The sequence below is a fragment of the Mytilus trossulus genome, chromosome 6 (genome assembly GCF_036588685.1).
Source record: "Mytilus trossulus isolate FHL-02 chromosome 6, PNRI_Mtr1.1.1.hap1, whole genome shotgun sequence".
NCBI lineage: Eukaryota > Metazoa > Mollusca > Bivalvia > Mytilida > Mytilidae > Mytilus > Mytilus trossulus.
In genome coordinates this window covers 10726294-10742108 of record NC_086378.1, presented here as the reverse complement: position 1 = coordinate 10742108, position 15815 = coordinate 10726294, and the positions used below count along the sequence as shown (strand labels likewise).

General features: G+C 33.5%; 1 protein-coding gene across 6 annotated transcripts in view; it reads left to right on the top strand.

Moving 5' to 3' along the window:
* LOC134720777 (WD repeat-containing protein 7-like) overlaps positions 1-15815 on the top strand; it is a 45327-nt gene that overhangs the window by 22530 nt on the left and 6982 nt on the right. For 5 of the 6 annotated variants that reach the window (XM_063583272.1, XM_063583270.1, XM_063583273.1 and 2 more), the window contains 11 exons: positions 1783-1942; positions 3020-3237; positions 5004-5199; positions 6539-6850; positions 7517-7639; positions 7841-8519; positions 9758-10004; positions 10432-10627; positions 11502-11702; positions 13392-13578; positions 15201-15215. In XM_063583272.1, the coding sequence (XP_063439342.1) occupies positions 1783-1942; positions 3020-3237; positions 5004-5199; positions 6539-6850; positions 7517-7639; positions 7841-8519; positions 9758-10004; positions 10432-10627; positions 11502-11702; positions 13392-13578; positions 15201-15215 (2534 nt within the window). The remainder of the gene's footprint in view (positions 1-1782; positions 1943-3019; positions 3238-5003; positions 5200-6538; positions 6851-7516; positions 7640-7840; positions 8520-9757; positions 10005-10431; positions 10628-11501; positions 11703-13391; positions 13579-15200; positions 15216-15815) is intronic. The other variant, XM_063583274.1, reaches the window with a different exon arrangement.

The window sequence follows — 15815 nt, the reverse complement described above, 5'->3', positions numbered from 1 at the left end:
CTTCATGTTAATATTTAAAATCTATTTTCAATGTTAAATTAAAGGTTTTTTTATACGCGACAGGAAACGATAAGAAACCGAAAGCATTTTTTTAGTTTTATTTCATTGCAAAAATCTGCTTAAAATAATCTGAACACTATACTTTTTCTTAAAATCCATCTTAAATGTAACAGTTTTATAAAACTCCTAAATATGTGCTTGTTTTGAAACCAATTAGTACAATTTATTCGGAAATTTCCATATTTTCTTCATTGATACAGGATACCATAATCGTTGTATCATGATGTTATAGCCAAAAAAATATATTTATATTTGGTTTTGAAATTCCAGTTATATACAATTTATTCCAAATCATTGGCAATGTAAAATTCTTTAAATCCAGTAAAGAAAAAAACTTTTATCTTGGAATTAAAATCTTTAAAATAGGCACCATGTGATATTTGTGACCTGTACACCATCTACATGGCTTCCACATTTTAACCTACTTTAGTGGGCTAAAATCAATAAAGTACTTCCTTTCAAGTCGTGCCTGGTAAAAGTTTACTTTTCATTTGACAAGTTTATTGCGTTTCTGAAAAGTGTTTGCAGAACATGAATAAAAAAAAAATTAAAAATTGTGACAAAGATCCCAACTTTGTACATTCCAAGTGTAACGGTATATTAACATGTATTTTTTATTAAATTATCTTTATTCACCTAAAATATCCAGTTATATTAACTGCTGAAGCAAAATCAATCCAACGAACATCGGCACCATGATAAGAGACGTAATTTTGATTGAATTTTCCAAGGACCCTTTACATCGTCATTGGGAAACGAAGTGTGTTAAAACGTCGGTCAAATCTGAAATCGATTTTGTCAAGTCATTGAGCATTTATTTTCACACAAGATCGTATGTAACATTATGCACATAGGAAAAATAACAGACCCCCGGCGCAATCTCTTTGAAAATTGTATTTTCCTTTTTTAAACAAGACGAAACAAGTCTACAGATTATGTTTGCTAACATCCCGTTGGAAACAAAAACAATATTTAGACCTAGGATATCGTATGTCCGGCTGTAAGGGCGTGATCACATGCTAGTTACATGTTTCACGTATGACCGGAAATGATTAGAACTTAACGACAAAAACTGGACTTCTGTTTTGTGTGAAATGTAACGCATAACGATAACGCCATTTTCTAACTTAATTATTACGAAGAACAAAACAAGAATGTGAATCACCCCTGATTTACCTGTTTGAACATCTTGCGAGAGTTCATTTTTGCATATTGATTTTAAGAATTCTATAACAACAAAACAGATCATCTAAAATATGCGTTACGAAATCGGACACCAAAGTTACGACAGTGGTCTTTCACCTGCTACAGAAATACTTATAATTGTTGGCATTTTCTTCTGACTACTCTTATTGGTCGATGTTCTTTGTTATTTGAAAGCAAAAGTTATGAATTTGCCGGTGACGATTATCTATAAATCAGTCAGCGTTATGCTCTTCGGAAGTGAAAAGTAACTCGAGAAACGACACAAAAATACGGTTGTAGAATCTTTGAAATTTGTTAATTTCAATTTTTTTCTAGGGAAGAGTAGCATACACTTGTATGTTGATAAAAATAAGGGCATCTTTAGATGTAGTTACAACTTTTCTTACAGTAATTCACAATTTTATCACTTTTCTATAGTTATAGGAAACGAGCCCAATAGCAAATTATGGTCCTTATGCCATCAGTACAAATAATAAATGTGTTTGTTATAAATATAACTTGCAATAATGTTTGCAGCATGACCATAAAGACAAGCCATTAAAGATAACTGCCACAATTTATGTTCCCTCCCAAGGTAAAGTGGCATGTGGCAGAAGTAATGGTTCTATAGTGATAGCAGTAGCCACACAAAGTATTATACTACAACTGTTGGAGGATAAGACATTGGAACATAAAGGTAAATAGTTCTATCTGAACAATGTCAAAATTGATTACATGCTAAAGTGTTTTTTTTTTTAAATATGACCAAACTATATTGCTTACTTACATATCAGCATGCACATCATGTGACATGTTCACAAAGGTGTGAAACACACATATATATATTTATATTAATAACATTAGATGTATGTTTCATTATAACACCTTATTTATTGGCTAACATCCATCTCAAGTCATTCTAAAATTAACATTTATTTCGAAATGAATTTTCACATTTTTGATGACAAACGTTTCCACAATAAAGTGCACAGGTAAATAAAAGTAAAACTTGATTGTAATCTTTATTTCATGGTCATAGCAAAAAAATGTAATTATAAGCTGACTATGAGGTATGGGCTTTGGTCATTGTTGAAGGCCGTACGGTGACCTATAGTTGTTAATTTTTGTGTCATTTTGGTCTTTTGTGGATAGTTGTCTCATTGGCAATCATACCACATCTTCTTTTTTATAATATATTGAATGCTTCTTTTAGTAATTTAATAGGGTTGTAAAAGGGTTGACTTTGCATACATTTTTCAATGAAGCACTTCATAAAAAAATGTACCTCTGTCAATGCTTTTACACCCCAATGAATTTACAAAAGAAGCATTCAATTCTTAAATGAAGGCATTCAAAATTCTATGAAAGTGCTTTATTTTGTGGCTTCATCAACAAATCTAAATGTCCAAGGAAATCAAGACATAGATGATCCCTATTACCATAGGTTTTATAACATAGATAAGAGCATATGACCTATAGAATACATTGAATATCAGCAAACACACTATGAACTTTGCCAAGAGTTCTACATAAATAAGAATTCACTAATCTGTATTAACAACGACAAGAAATAGTTTCAGGTTGATTAACAAATTTAATACAATTAATTAAAAACTATATCCAGTACAATACATAAAAACATACCAGTACCAGAGAAATTGTCTGTTTGAAATTTTGTTTAATGATTACATCTTTTTGTCAGCTTATACAAATCTGTTATAAATTTGAAATCATGTATGTCAGCAGTAAAAGTGCATTGAAAACAATTTTGCAGATGTTCCACTTAAAGTACTAGATGGCCATGATGGTACAGTAACAACTCTGTTATACCCGTTCAATGAAAACACTCGGTACGAACCCCAGCACCTGTTATCTGGTGGATCAGACTTCTCTGTTATACTCTGGGACATGTTTGTGGGTACCAGACTTCACACATTTACTGTTCATGGAGGGGAGATAACCCAGTTACTTGTTCCTCCAATGAACTGCAATGTAAGTATCTGACTTCTCTGTTATACTCTGGGACATGTTTGTGGGAACCAGACTTCACACATTTACTGTTTATGGAGGGGAGATAACCCAGTTACTTGTTCCTCCAATGAACTGCAATGTAAGTATCTGACTTCTCTGTTATACTCTGGGACATGTTTGTGGGAACCAGACTTCACACATTTACTGTTCATGGAGGGGAGATAACCCAGTTACTTGTTCCTCCAATGAACTGCAATGTAAGTATCTGACTTCTCTGTCATACTCTGGGACATGTTTGTGGGAACCAGACTTCACACATTTACTGTTCATGGAGGGGAGATAACCCAGTTACTTGTTCCTCCAATGAACTGCAATGTAAGTATCTGACTTCTCTGTTATACTCTGGGACATGTTTGTGGGAACCAGACTTCACACCTTTACTGTTCATGGAGGGGAGATAACCCAGTTACTTGTTCCTCCAATGAACTGCAATGTAAGTATCTGACTTCTCTGTCATACTCTGGGACATGTTTGTGGGAACCAGACTTCACACATTTACTGTTCATGGAGGGGAGATAACCCAGTTACTTGTTCCTCCAATGAACTGCAATGTAAGTATCTGACTTCTCTGTTATACTCTGGGACATGTTTGTGGGAACCAGACTTCACACATTTACTGTTCATGGAGGGGTGATAACCCAGTTACTTGTTCCTCCAATGAACTGCAATGTAAGTATCTGACTTCTCTGTTATACTCTGGGACATGTTTGTGGGATGTTTGTGGGAACCAGACTTCACACATTTACTGTTCATGGAGGGGAGATAACCCAGTTACTTGTTCCTCCAATGAACTGCAATGTAAGTATCTGACTTCTCTGTTATACTCTGGACATGTTTGTGGGAACCAGACTTCACACATTTACTGTTCATGGAGGGGAGATAACCCAGTTACTTGTTCCTCCAATGAACTGCAATGTAAGTATCTGACTTCTCTGTTATACTCTGGGACATGTTTGTGGGAACCAGACTTCACACATTTACTGTTCATGGAGGGGAGATAACCCAGTTACTTGTTCCTCCAATGAATTGCAATGTAAGTATGATGTTAACTAGTATGAAATGTCAAGAGTAAAAACTACTGAGTGAGTACATATGTTCATTGTTTCAGGCTTTATTGAATGATTGTTAAAATATTGAAAGAAATCTGCATCATCATAAACATAGCAATATTAAAAAGACCAGACTACTAAAACATGGCAGCACTATAATTTGGGTCAATTATAAATCTTAACGCAGTTTAATTTGGACAACAATAATATCATTACCATTGGATATGAAAAGTCATGTTTATAAGTGATTTTTGAGATACTAAAAGCTGTCCACTAACTCATTACAATGGTAATAAAGAAACACTGCAATAGTACCAATCTCAGGGGCAGATCCAGCCATTTTAAAAAGGGGGGGCCTAACCCAGGACAAAGTGGGGGTTCCAATTACTTGTCCCCATTCAAATACATTGATCGTCCCAAAAAAAGGGGGGTTCCAACCCCCAGAACACCCCCCACCCCCCTCTGGATCTGCACCTGTATCTTTGACAGGAGTACAGATAAAATCTTATTCCTCAATATTCTTATACTCTGTTGTTTCTGTTGTGGTCTATCATGTAAGTCTTTGTATAATGTTATTTAAGAATTATCTTAAATTATGGGAATATTTATTTTTAAATGTTGAGTGGCCCTAGTTTATTACTTTGGTTTGACATAAATATTTACATGATTTTCTTTCAGCAAAGAATTTTGACATCAATCTGTTCAGTTGGAAGTGACCACACAGTAGCTTTGTTAAGCTTGAAAGAGAGGAAGTGTATTATGTTAGCAGGGCGCCATCTATTTCCTGTTCAGACAATAAAATGGAGACCTCTTGATGATTTCATGGTTGTGAGCTGTTCAGATGGAACTGTTTATGTTTGGCAGATGGAAACTGGTATATTTCTTTTTATGCCCCACCTAGGATAGTAGAGGGGTGTTATGTTTTTATGGCCCCGCAACGAAGTTGTCGATGCCATATAGTTTTACTGTTGTCAGTAATTCCGTAATTCTGTAATTCAGAAATTCCTTAATTCTGTCATTCCGCAACAAACCATTATATAGAGTTTTTTTATAAATGCCTTTATATAATTGACTGATTATTGGTATGTGAGTTTACCATGATGAGGTACAGATCAAGCTCAAGTTTCGTTCCGCTCCGCTAATTTTTACCGATATTACAGACTTTTGACTTTGATAAATTGTTGAAAAGCACAGTTATATGGATTTTTTTCTAAACACTTTCAGATATTAGGCAGATTTTGTGGTATGTGAATCACCCATGATAAGTTACAGATCAAGTTTAAGTTTTGTTACACTGGGGTAATTTTTGCTGTAATTTCAGGCTTTGGACTTTGATAAATTATTGAAATATCGCATTTATACAGACTTTTTTTCTAAAGTCTTTCAGATATTGGGCTGATTTTTGGTATGTGAGCTAATCATGATGTGTTGCAGACCAAGTAAAAATTTCTTTGTGCTCTGCTAATTTTTGCCAAAATTGAGGGTTAACAAGTTTGAAAATTGGTGAAAATCATAGTTATACAGACTTTTTTTTCTATACACCTCCAGATTTTGAGCTGATTTTTTACATGTGAGACTACCATCATGTTTGTGTCCACATTTGTGCCAAAGTTTGGTGTATGTGTCTGTTTGTCCATTCTTTCCTTTGTCTGTCTGTCCCGCTTCAGGTTATAGGTTTTTGATCAAGGTATTTTTTTTATGAAGTTGAAGTCCAATCAACTTGAAATTTAGTACCCATGTTTCCCATGATATGATCTTTCTAAAATTCTAAAAAAAAACCCACAAGTTTTGACCCCAATTTCACGGTTCACTGAACATGGAAAATGATAGTGTGAGTGGGGCATCTGTGTACTATGGACACATTCTTGTTTATTTTCACACTATGAGACAGATCATATTTTAAGGTTATTTTAAAAGAACAAGGGTCTAAGGTTGAACTTCATTTTCTATTGAATTATTCATTATATTGGAATCAAAACAAGATGTGGCTGATTTATACTTTAATAGTGGCAATACAATTTATGTTCATTCATCATGAAATATTTGTCCACTTTTATTTATGTTTTAAACCCTATAGAAATAATCTTTGGAAGATATGAAATAGGCTCTTTTTGGTTGTTTTTTAAAAGTTTGTATAACTTTTATTTTGTAGGCCATTTAGACCGAGTAGTCCATGGTATAGTACCACAATTTATACAACTTTTATTTTGTAGGCCATTTAGACCGAGTAGTCCATGGTATAACTGCTGAGGATATACTGAGTAACTGTGATGAGAATGCAATGCCTGTGGATGGACTTGTTAATCCTAACATAACCTTATCACAAGCATTGAAACGTAGAAATCTGGCCACGTTCAAAAATCTGGCTCAGCAGAAACTACAAACTCCTGGAAGTATTATACAGAACCAGCGACCTGACCAGGTTGTTAAACCTCAGAATTATGCCATGTATATACAGGGTGTTAGAACTAACACTAGAGACCCTGATGCTCACATTATCTACTTTGATACAGAAGCATTGATTGGTAGGTAGTCAGTTAGTTCCAATTATTGTCAAAATACTTTCACTGTTTGATACTAATTTTCATTGGTTTCTGGCAAACATTGATTTGTTGATTTAAAAATGTTTGTCACTATTGTGTAAAAGTTTTTTTTATGACATCTATCAATCAAGTGTTGCAAAATGACATATAGCAATAAGGTCCACTTGTTTGTCTGTTCAGAGCTATAGGACTTTCACCATACAATTAAAGGAAATGTTCATTTGACTAAAGATATACCCTGAAAGTTTTTCTCCATGGACGTTTTTACTGACTTGAAGGCCTTTCCTTTTGCAATTTTGATCTGCATACCACAGTGGGTATATTGGCTCCCTTTATTATGTGCCTTAATGCTCATTTAACTTTTTTGATACAGATAAAAGTAAATAAAGTCATTAGAGTTATGAAGTTAAATTAAGTTATATTCATTTTTTTTTTATACGACCGCAAAAATTGACAAATTTTTGGTCGTATATTGGTATCACATTGGCGTTGTCGTCTGCGTCCTTGTTAATTTTTAGTACAAATATTAACTAATGAAGCTGCTATAAACAATTGAAGCAACGCTGCCACAGTTTTTATCATTACCTTTGCCTTGGTATTTGATTAACTGCCTATAGCGCTTACAGTGCTTTGATATTTATTTTTTAGTTCAACTATTAACTGATGAGTATGCTATGATGTCACCAGGAGAATTAGAGGCCAAGGGATTCATTCTACCTTCCTATGAAATACCTGGATCAGAATTCTCAGATGCACAAGCTAAAATATTAGGTAACAATATTAATTAAATGACAAAATTATGAATTGATAAACAAGTTAATTGTTTTTCTAGCAGATTTTGGAAATCTGATAGATTTTCAATGTATAGGCAGGATTCATTTAAAGATAAAATGAGATGTTTAGTTCAGAGATAAATTTCTTGTCAAATGATTGAAGTCTTTGATAATGAATGTGTTTATTTTACCCTTATAGGTATGCTGACAAAGATTAAAGATAAAGCTGATTCTTTGGGTCAGAAGATCCAGTCCAAGGCTGAAGGAGCTGGATTCTCACCTGTACATAGTGATGTCCAAGCCTCACCTGTCAAAGGTAGAAAGAAGGAGAAACGTGTGGTGGTGACCGATGTGAACAATCTTACGTTAGAGATTGCTCGACTCTTTATGTCCAGTCTTCATGCTTGGGGACTTGACCCAGATCTTGATAAACTTTGTATGAACAAATTAGGACTGATTAAACCTAAAGTCCCATTATCTTTTGGTTTGATATCTAGAAATGGACATATGTGTTTAATGCTTCCTGCATGGCATAGACGTCTTCTACAGGAAGTGAAATCAAGTGATTCAGATATTAAGTTACCACAGGCCACCTCAGACAAACCTACATTGTTGTCACAGATTGAAACTACTTCAGGAATGTATTCTGATAGTGACCAAGAAGGAGAAAGTTCACCAGGTTCAAAATCTAAAATAAAAAGATCCACAGCTGAAGCACTGCAGCAAGAGTTACGGGCCTTTTCTACAAAGTCTAGATGGCAGATATCTAGTGGTGTCACTACACAACATTTGCTGAGTGTAATATCTACTGCTAATACATTAATGAGTATGACAAACTCTGCATTCATCAATAGGAGACTGAAATCATCAAGACCTAGGTAGGCTATTAATGTAACTGAAACTGGTCAGTTATTGTTTGAAAATTAGATTTTGTCAAATTCAATATTGTTCTTTGATTGTAACAATTTATCTAATGAATTTGGTTAATTTTTATTAACAACTTTTTTTTATAGCTTTTCATCATGTAAAAAGTTCAGGTGAATTCATCGTATACAATGTATATCTATTTTAGTGTTATTTATTCATTTTGGTAATTATGATTTTATTAACCCTTTCAACGCTACACAAAAAAATAGAAAAATGGCTGCTGCTGCTGCATTGTTTTTGTGTTCAGTCATTAGAACAGTATTTTCCTTTTCAGACTGCTGTATCTTTTTTATTATATGAGATACAGAGAAAGTTATTGCATGAAAAATGCTCAGGAGAGCAAGAACTGTAATGTTAAGCAATTATTTTAGTGAAATTTTTATCAGGTTACCTGCATTTTCAGGTAATTGTCAGGTAAAAGGCGTAATTTATTACATTTATGTTGAATTTTGAATAAAAACTACTTTTAGTCTTCATTTATTTTGTTGTTTTATCTGCCATATAATAAAGAAGACATCAGTTGACTGATTCGGTAGCGTATTGCACCATACACAACGTATTATGTAATCGTGGCACAAATAAATAGCTCCGTCCTAAAAAAAATCTGTCAACCTCCGTTTCCCCCCCTTTTTCTACGTCTCGTAATGATGGATCAAATCATATTTCCCACACGAATTAAATGTAATAAACACATTGAGATAACAAGAAACCTTTTAACTAATCCTCGTTGTTAGTTTCGCCATAGAAATGCTGAAATTTTCCCATATTTACAGCTTCGTTTCCGATTTCCGCCATTTGCATTTGTCAAAATATTTGTTTTTATTTTCCTTCTATTTTCCTTCTACTGCATGATTTTACTATAAAAATTGCTGGGATTTCAAGCGCAAATGAGACCTTGTATATCCTAGATTCAAACGAGGAAAAATTAGGGAGAACCCGAATGAAAACCGAATGGTTTAAGAGTCCTGATGAAAAATCCTTTTTCATCGCGGCATATGCCGCGAATAGCAGTGGCGAACGGCGTACGTCATCGCGGCATATGCCGTGTATAGCGTTGAAAGGGTTAATAGCAATATTAAAATATTATTTCTAATTGAATGTTGAAACGAATAAAAAATATTTTTTATCAATTATGATTAAATATTTTATCTGTTTGCAATTTGACTGTATTCTTATATTTCTTGTACAGACGAAGATCTTCCAAAAGTTTTGCTGCCCCTCAGCCACCACATTTAGTAGAGGGTGGGGACAGTTCTGAAGGGGGGAGTGAGGATGAGACAGATGGACAGATGTTACACCAGGCACAGATAAAACAAGGATGGAGTCTTCTTGCAGCTTTACATTGTGTTCTCCTACCTGAAATGGTGGGCTCTGAAAATATAAAATCACCTCAGCTGGAGATGTTGGCTCGCAGATGGCAGGACAGATGTCTTGAGGTAGGCTTAGATTGGTGATGGCAAGAAATCAAGTTCACATTTAAACAAAATATCAACTGGATGGTGAGTTGTCTCATTCATTGGCACTCATACCACATCTTCTCATGTCTTTGTTATAAAATTGAGAATGGAAATAGGGAATGTGTCAAAAAGACAACAACCCAACCAAAGAGCAGACAACAGCCAAATGCCACCAATGGGTCTTCAACACAGTGAGAACCTCCAGCACCTGGATGTATGCTTCAGTTGGCCCCTAAAAAAGTGTACTTGTTCAGTGATAATGGACATCATACTAAACTCAAAAATATTCACAAGAAACCTACAAATATTCTGAGAAAATGTATTTAAGTTCCCTAAATTATGGTAGCTTTATTTTCTGGCCATTTTTGATTTTATAAAACCTGACTTAAATTATAATTATATTCAGATAAGAGAAGCAGCCCAAGCCCTGTTGTTAGCAGAGTTAAGGAGAATTGGTCCAGCTGGACGTAAGGCAATAGTAGATGAGTGGTCACCATACCTTCCGACCTACGTAGATCCTAACCTCAGTCTTATGAACGCTGAGACTCAGAAAGGAGGGGAGGAGGATGATGAGGATGACAATATGGATCCCATGGTTTCAGGTGTGTAGAGTTATCTCCCATGGTTTCAGGTGTGTACAGTTATCTCCAATGGTTTCAGGTGTGTAGATTTATCCCCCATGGTTTCAGGTGTGTACAGTTATCCCCCATTGTTTCAGGTGTATACAGTTATCCCCATGGTTTCAGGTGTGTATAGTTATCTCCCATGGTTTTAAGTGTGTACAATTATCTCCCATGGTTTCAGGTGTGTACAGTTATCTCCCATGGTTTCAGGTGTGTACAGTTATCCCCCATGGTTTCAGGTGTATACAGTTATCTCCCATGGTTTCAGGTGTGTACAGTTATCTCCCATGGTTTCAGGTGTGTACAGTTATCCCCCATGGTTTCAGGTGTGTACAGTTATCTCCCATGGTTTCAGGTGTGTAAAGTTATCCCCCATGGTTTCAGGTGTGTACAGTTATCTCCCATGGTTTCAGGTATATACAGTTATCTCCCATGGTTAATTTAACATAGAGACTTCTTAATAGGTAAAATTACTTTTTCATGGTTTCACTACATTTTCGTAATAAATAATTACATTTCTAGAATCTTAAAACATTTGGAGTATATTATATTACTGAAAAAAATGTGATAAAAAAAAAGTTTTATTATGCAAATGTAGTTAATGTACATGTGACATTAAATACCAATACTACCTTAAGGGGATACAGCAAAAAGTAAATGATAATACTTTACCAAGTAACTTAGGCTATCTAAATTATGTGCTGTCAGTTGTTTTTATTTGTATCTCTATTATCTCAAAGGAGTTGGGAGGAAGTGTTTGATGTGATCTTTGTTGTACTGTCCAATATTTTTGCAATTCCTGAATTCCTTTTCCTGTAATATTTTTGTAAAACTTTCTTTTGAATCAATACAGACTCTCCTTTACATAGAGGGTCATCGTATTCCTTTGAGAGTAGAAGGAAGCAAGCTACAGCTATAGTGATGCTAGGAGTGATTGGTGCTGAGTTTGGACATGAGATAGAACCTAATAGAAGGAAGGTAGAAGTAACCAAGAAATCCAAGAAAGAACAGGAAGGCTTCACTCTGTCTAACTACTCTCTGTCAAGACATACAAGTAAGTTAGGGTGCAATGCAGTGAAGCAATGATTAATAGGAGCAGGATATTTTCTTTAGTTTTTTTAAATGATAGAAAAACAATAATGGAATATTTATAAAACATGTCTGTGCCTTTTGTTGTTTGTAACTTGTTTTAATAATTTCTCTAATTAATCTTCTTCAATTTATCCCTTTGTGCATCCATTGTATTAATTTTTTTTTTATCAATATTTACTTTGTTTGATCTCAGTTCTTCACTGGTTTTAAAAAATCCAATTATGACATCAAATTTTATTGCAATCCTCTGAATTTTCTTTTGTGACAGCATGAAAAAAGGTGATCATGCCTGATGACATCACATTGAATGAACACATCTTTTTGCAGATTATTTGAAAAGAAGGAATAAGTTTGCCTGCATATTGTGTGAAAATCATTAGAGAAACAGATTCTACCACTAAATCTTGTGTAATACGATATTTATCCACTCTCAACAGTTAAATATTAAATATATAAAACGCTTGGCAAGCCTTGCGTTTTAAATTAGAAAATTTAACTGTCTCTAGTGGATGAATATTGTATCACACTGAATACAGTGGTAGTATCTATATTTATCTGTTTTGCTATACATATATTAACACAGTATCCAATTTTCAGGTTTTTATCTAATGATTGATAATTTGACTGACAGTGACAATAAATATAATGCTAGTACATGTATGTAAAATAATCCCAAACCTTAGATTTTGTAGATATTAATTGTATATGCATTCCCATATAATCAAGTGGTGATGATAGCTGAATGTTTAAAGATTTATGATATTCACATTATATGGCAGGGTACAAATACATTTGTAAATATGGAAGTCTTATTTTTCTCCTGATTCAATCAATTTTACGACCAAGCCTCTTTAGTTTTAAGCCGAGTTGCAACAAAGCCAAACTCAGCTTATCACATGATGAATGTCATCTGAATCTCCTGGTGCCAACATTTCAGTTTTAGGACCAAATATGTAATATCTTTACCAATCTTGTTCTGATAAAGGCCCATTTGGTGATGAGGCACCCTATCAATAAAAGATTAAGGGGTTATAGATAATTACAGTCACAGTAGCAATTGATAGACTGGGATATATCATTTGAACCGTATGACCTCTATTCACAAAGCTTAGCTTGAGAATACCCCTTCAAAAGAAGAAAATCGCTATATTTCAGGTCTAGGTCACAATACCCATTTCCCCTTCATGAACAGAACTTGTCAACAAACTTTACAGTCTTTTTCACGCAACTCGGCTTATGCACCAATGGTGCTTCTGGAACTTGTATACTTTCTAAATACTTCAAATTGTTTCAAGTGTGTATCATGCTTAATCTGTGTTAAATATAGAATATGTATAAGGGCAAAATATTGTTTAATTGTTTGTTTTCAATTCAAAGTAAATTGTAGAAATGAATAGTATGCCTCTAAGAATTAGGTGCTCACAGAATGATTAAATTGATGAATCCAAACTAAAAGGGGATATTATGATCAATTTGATGTATATAAACTAAAAAAATGTTTTTTTCATATAACTTTGATTGTTTACATCTCCTCTTATGAATGAATGCTTCTGATGATAAATAATACAATATTGATTAAGATATTATCTCTTATATTGGATTAATATTAGATTTAAAGCTTTGTTTAATTTTTCATGGTGTGTATTTTTAGGTAAAGCATTAACATTTTTACTGCAACAGCCACCAAGTCGTAAGTTACCTGCACACACACCTATCAGAAGAGCTGCCATAGATTTGATTGGTCGAGGATTCACAGTATGGGAGCCATATCTAGACGTGTCTGCAGTACTGCTTGGTCTACTTGAGCTCTGTGTTGATTCTGATAGGCTTGTTCCAAGGTATTTTGTATACACATTTATAAAGACGATAATAATTTATGATTAAAATTGGTTTTATCATTTTACTATTAACTCTGTTTGAAGGTATTAGATTTAGATTGAATCATCTTTTGTTCACTTCTATATGCACACTTCAGTTTTTTTTTTTAATCATTGCAGTTACACTTTCCCAAAATCAAAGTAAATATTTTTTCCTGGGTTAACCCATTTCATATAAAGATTTCCTATTAGGTTTACTTAAGCTCCAAGTTCAAATGAATTGTTACTAATATTTAAGACAGCTTTAAAAAGAGAAATTCTGTAAACAAAATACTAAATTATTCAACCAGTAACAGAAGACTCATGTTTTAAGAAATATTCATATTTCTTCATTGTTTGTGATATTGATAAAATACTCTCACTCAAATTTTAATATTCATATTTCAGTCATCTGTCTCTTATATTTTTGTTTTATTCTTCAAACCTATCCCATCCCAATAGGTTTGTGTTTTTTTCTAAAATACAACATTATACACAAAATAGTACTTCTTATACAACAAAACTTTTTAAATGTAATGCCTTATAGTTCAAAATCAAGAACATTTTCAAAAATTGAAGTTAAATGTTCATTCGTCTATCATAATTTTTTATACCCATGCCAAATATTTTTATCAATATAAAAAATGATTATTTGTTTAGCAGGGGGCATGAAGTTATAACCTTGTCCGTCTGTACCTACGTCCGTACTTCCCAAAGTTAGTTTCCATTCTCTAACTTTAGTTTGACTCAACCAAATATTATGAAACTTATAAGCAATGCTTATTACTTCAACACACAAATCAACTCTGAATTTTGGAAGTGTCACTATAACCGTTCTTTAGTTATCCCCCTTTATAAATAGAAAAATTGCTGAATTTTTAGTTTGTGTTCTCTTACTTTAGTTTGCCTCAACCCAATGTTATGAAACTTATACACAATGCTTATTACCACAAAAAACAGATCTAGTTTGAATTTTGGTGATGCCACTATAACTGTTCGAGAGTTAGGCCCTTTAAAAATGCAAAAATTGATGATTTGTATGCCCCACCTACTATAGTAAAGGGGCATTATGTTTTCTGGTCTGTGTGGTCGTCCCTCCGTGTGTCCATCCTTCTGTGTGTCATACCCTGCATCCATCCGTCTGTCACGCTTCAGGTTTAAGCTTTTGGTCAAGGTAGTTTTTGATGAAGCTGAAGTTCATTCAACTGGAAACTTAGTACACATGTTCCCTTTGGTATGATCTTTCTAATTTTAATGCCAAATTAGATTTTTTTACCAAATTTCAGGGTCCATTGAACATGGAAAATGATAGTGCGAATGGGGCATCCGTGTACTTTGGACAAATTCTTGTTTAGTTTCTGTTCTCTAATTTTAGTTTATCTCAACCCAATGTTATGAAATTTATACACAATACTTATTGACACAGAACTCAGATTAAGTACAGATTTCAGTTTGGTCACTTTTACTTTCCTGCAGTTATGTTCCCTTACAACAGCTTTATATTATATGCAAGTGGGGGCATCATTTATTGGATGTTATTTTGTAAACTTAGAAGTTTCATGTTTAGATTTGTTATTCAGAATTCATTATGATAATATTTGTAGATTTATTAGGGATATGTAAGTCGTTTAATCTTTAATGACAGGAAATTTATTATTTTGTTTTATTACTAACTTTTAAATACTAATTTCCCCTTTATTACACTACCCCTACTTTGTTCTAGTCACTTACATGTACTAAATTATTTTCATCATGTTAAAGTGTTTTCTTGCTTTTCTTGAAGGTGGTGGTATAATATTTTTTACATTACTTTATGGAATGGAGGGCTGGGAAGCCTGAGTCTACTTTCATCTGACAAGAATTTTTCTATTAATAAAATTCTAGGATTTTATTAAACTTTAGAATTGGTGTTTTATTGGTTTTCAAACACTTCTGGCAAACGTTTTTAGTATATCTCTACTTCAATAAATTTTGTGAATCAGTTCTTATATGATTAGTTATTGCAAATGTAGTTTTAGATGATCAAAGGCACTTTATCATAAAAACAACTTTACTATTATGTAATAGTCCTCACATACTTTGAAATATACAGTGATTATGTATTTGTGTTTAGAATGTTTTGAACCTTTTTTATTGTTTAAACAGTTGGGTTTTTTTTTCATGAAAAAAAAAAAAGTTTTTGCTTAGAATCAAACCATTTCTTTCTGAAGAAATAGTTG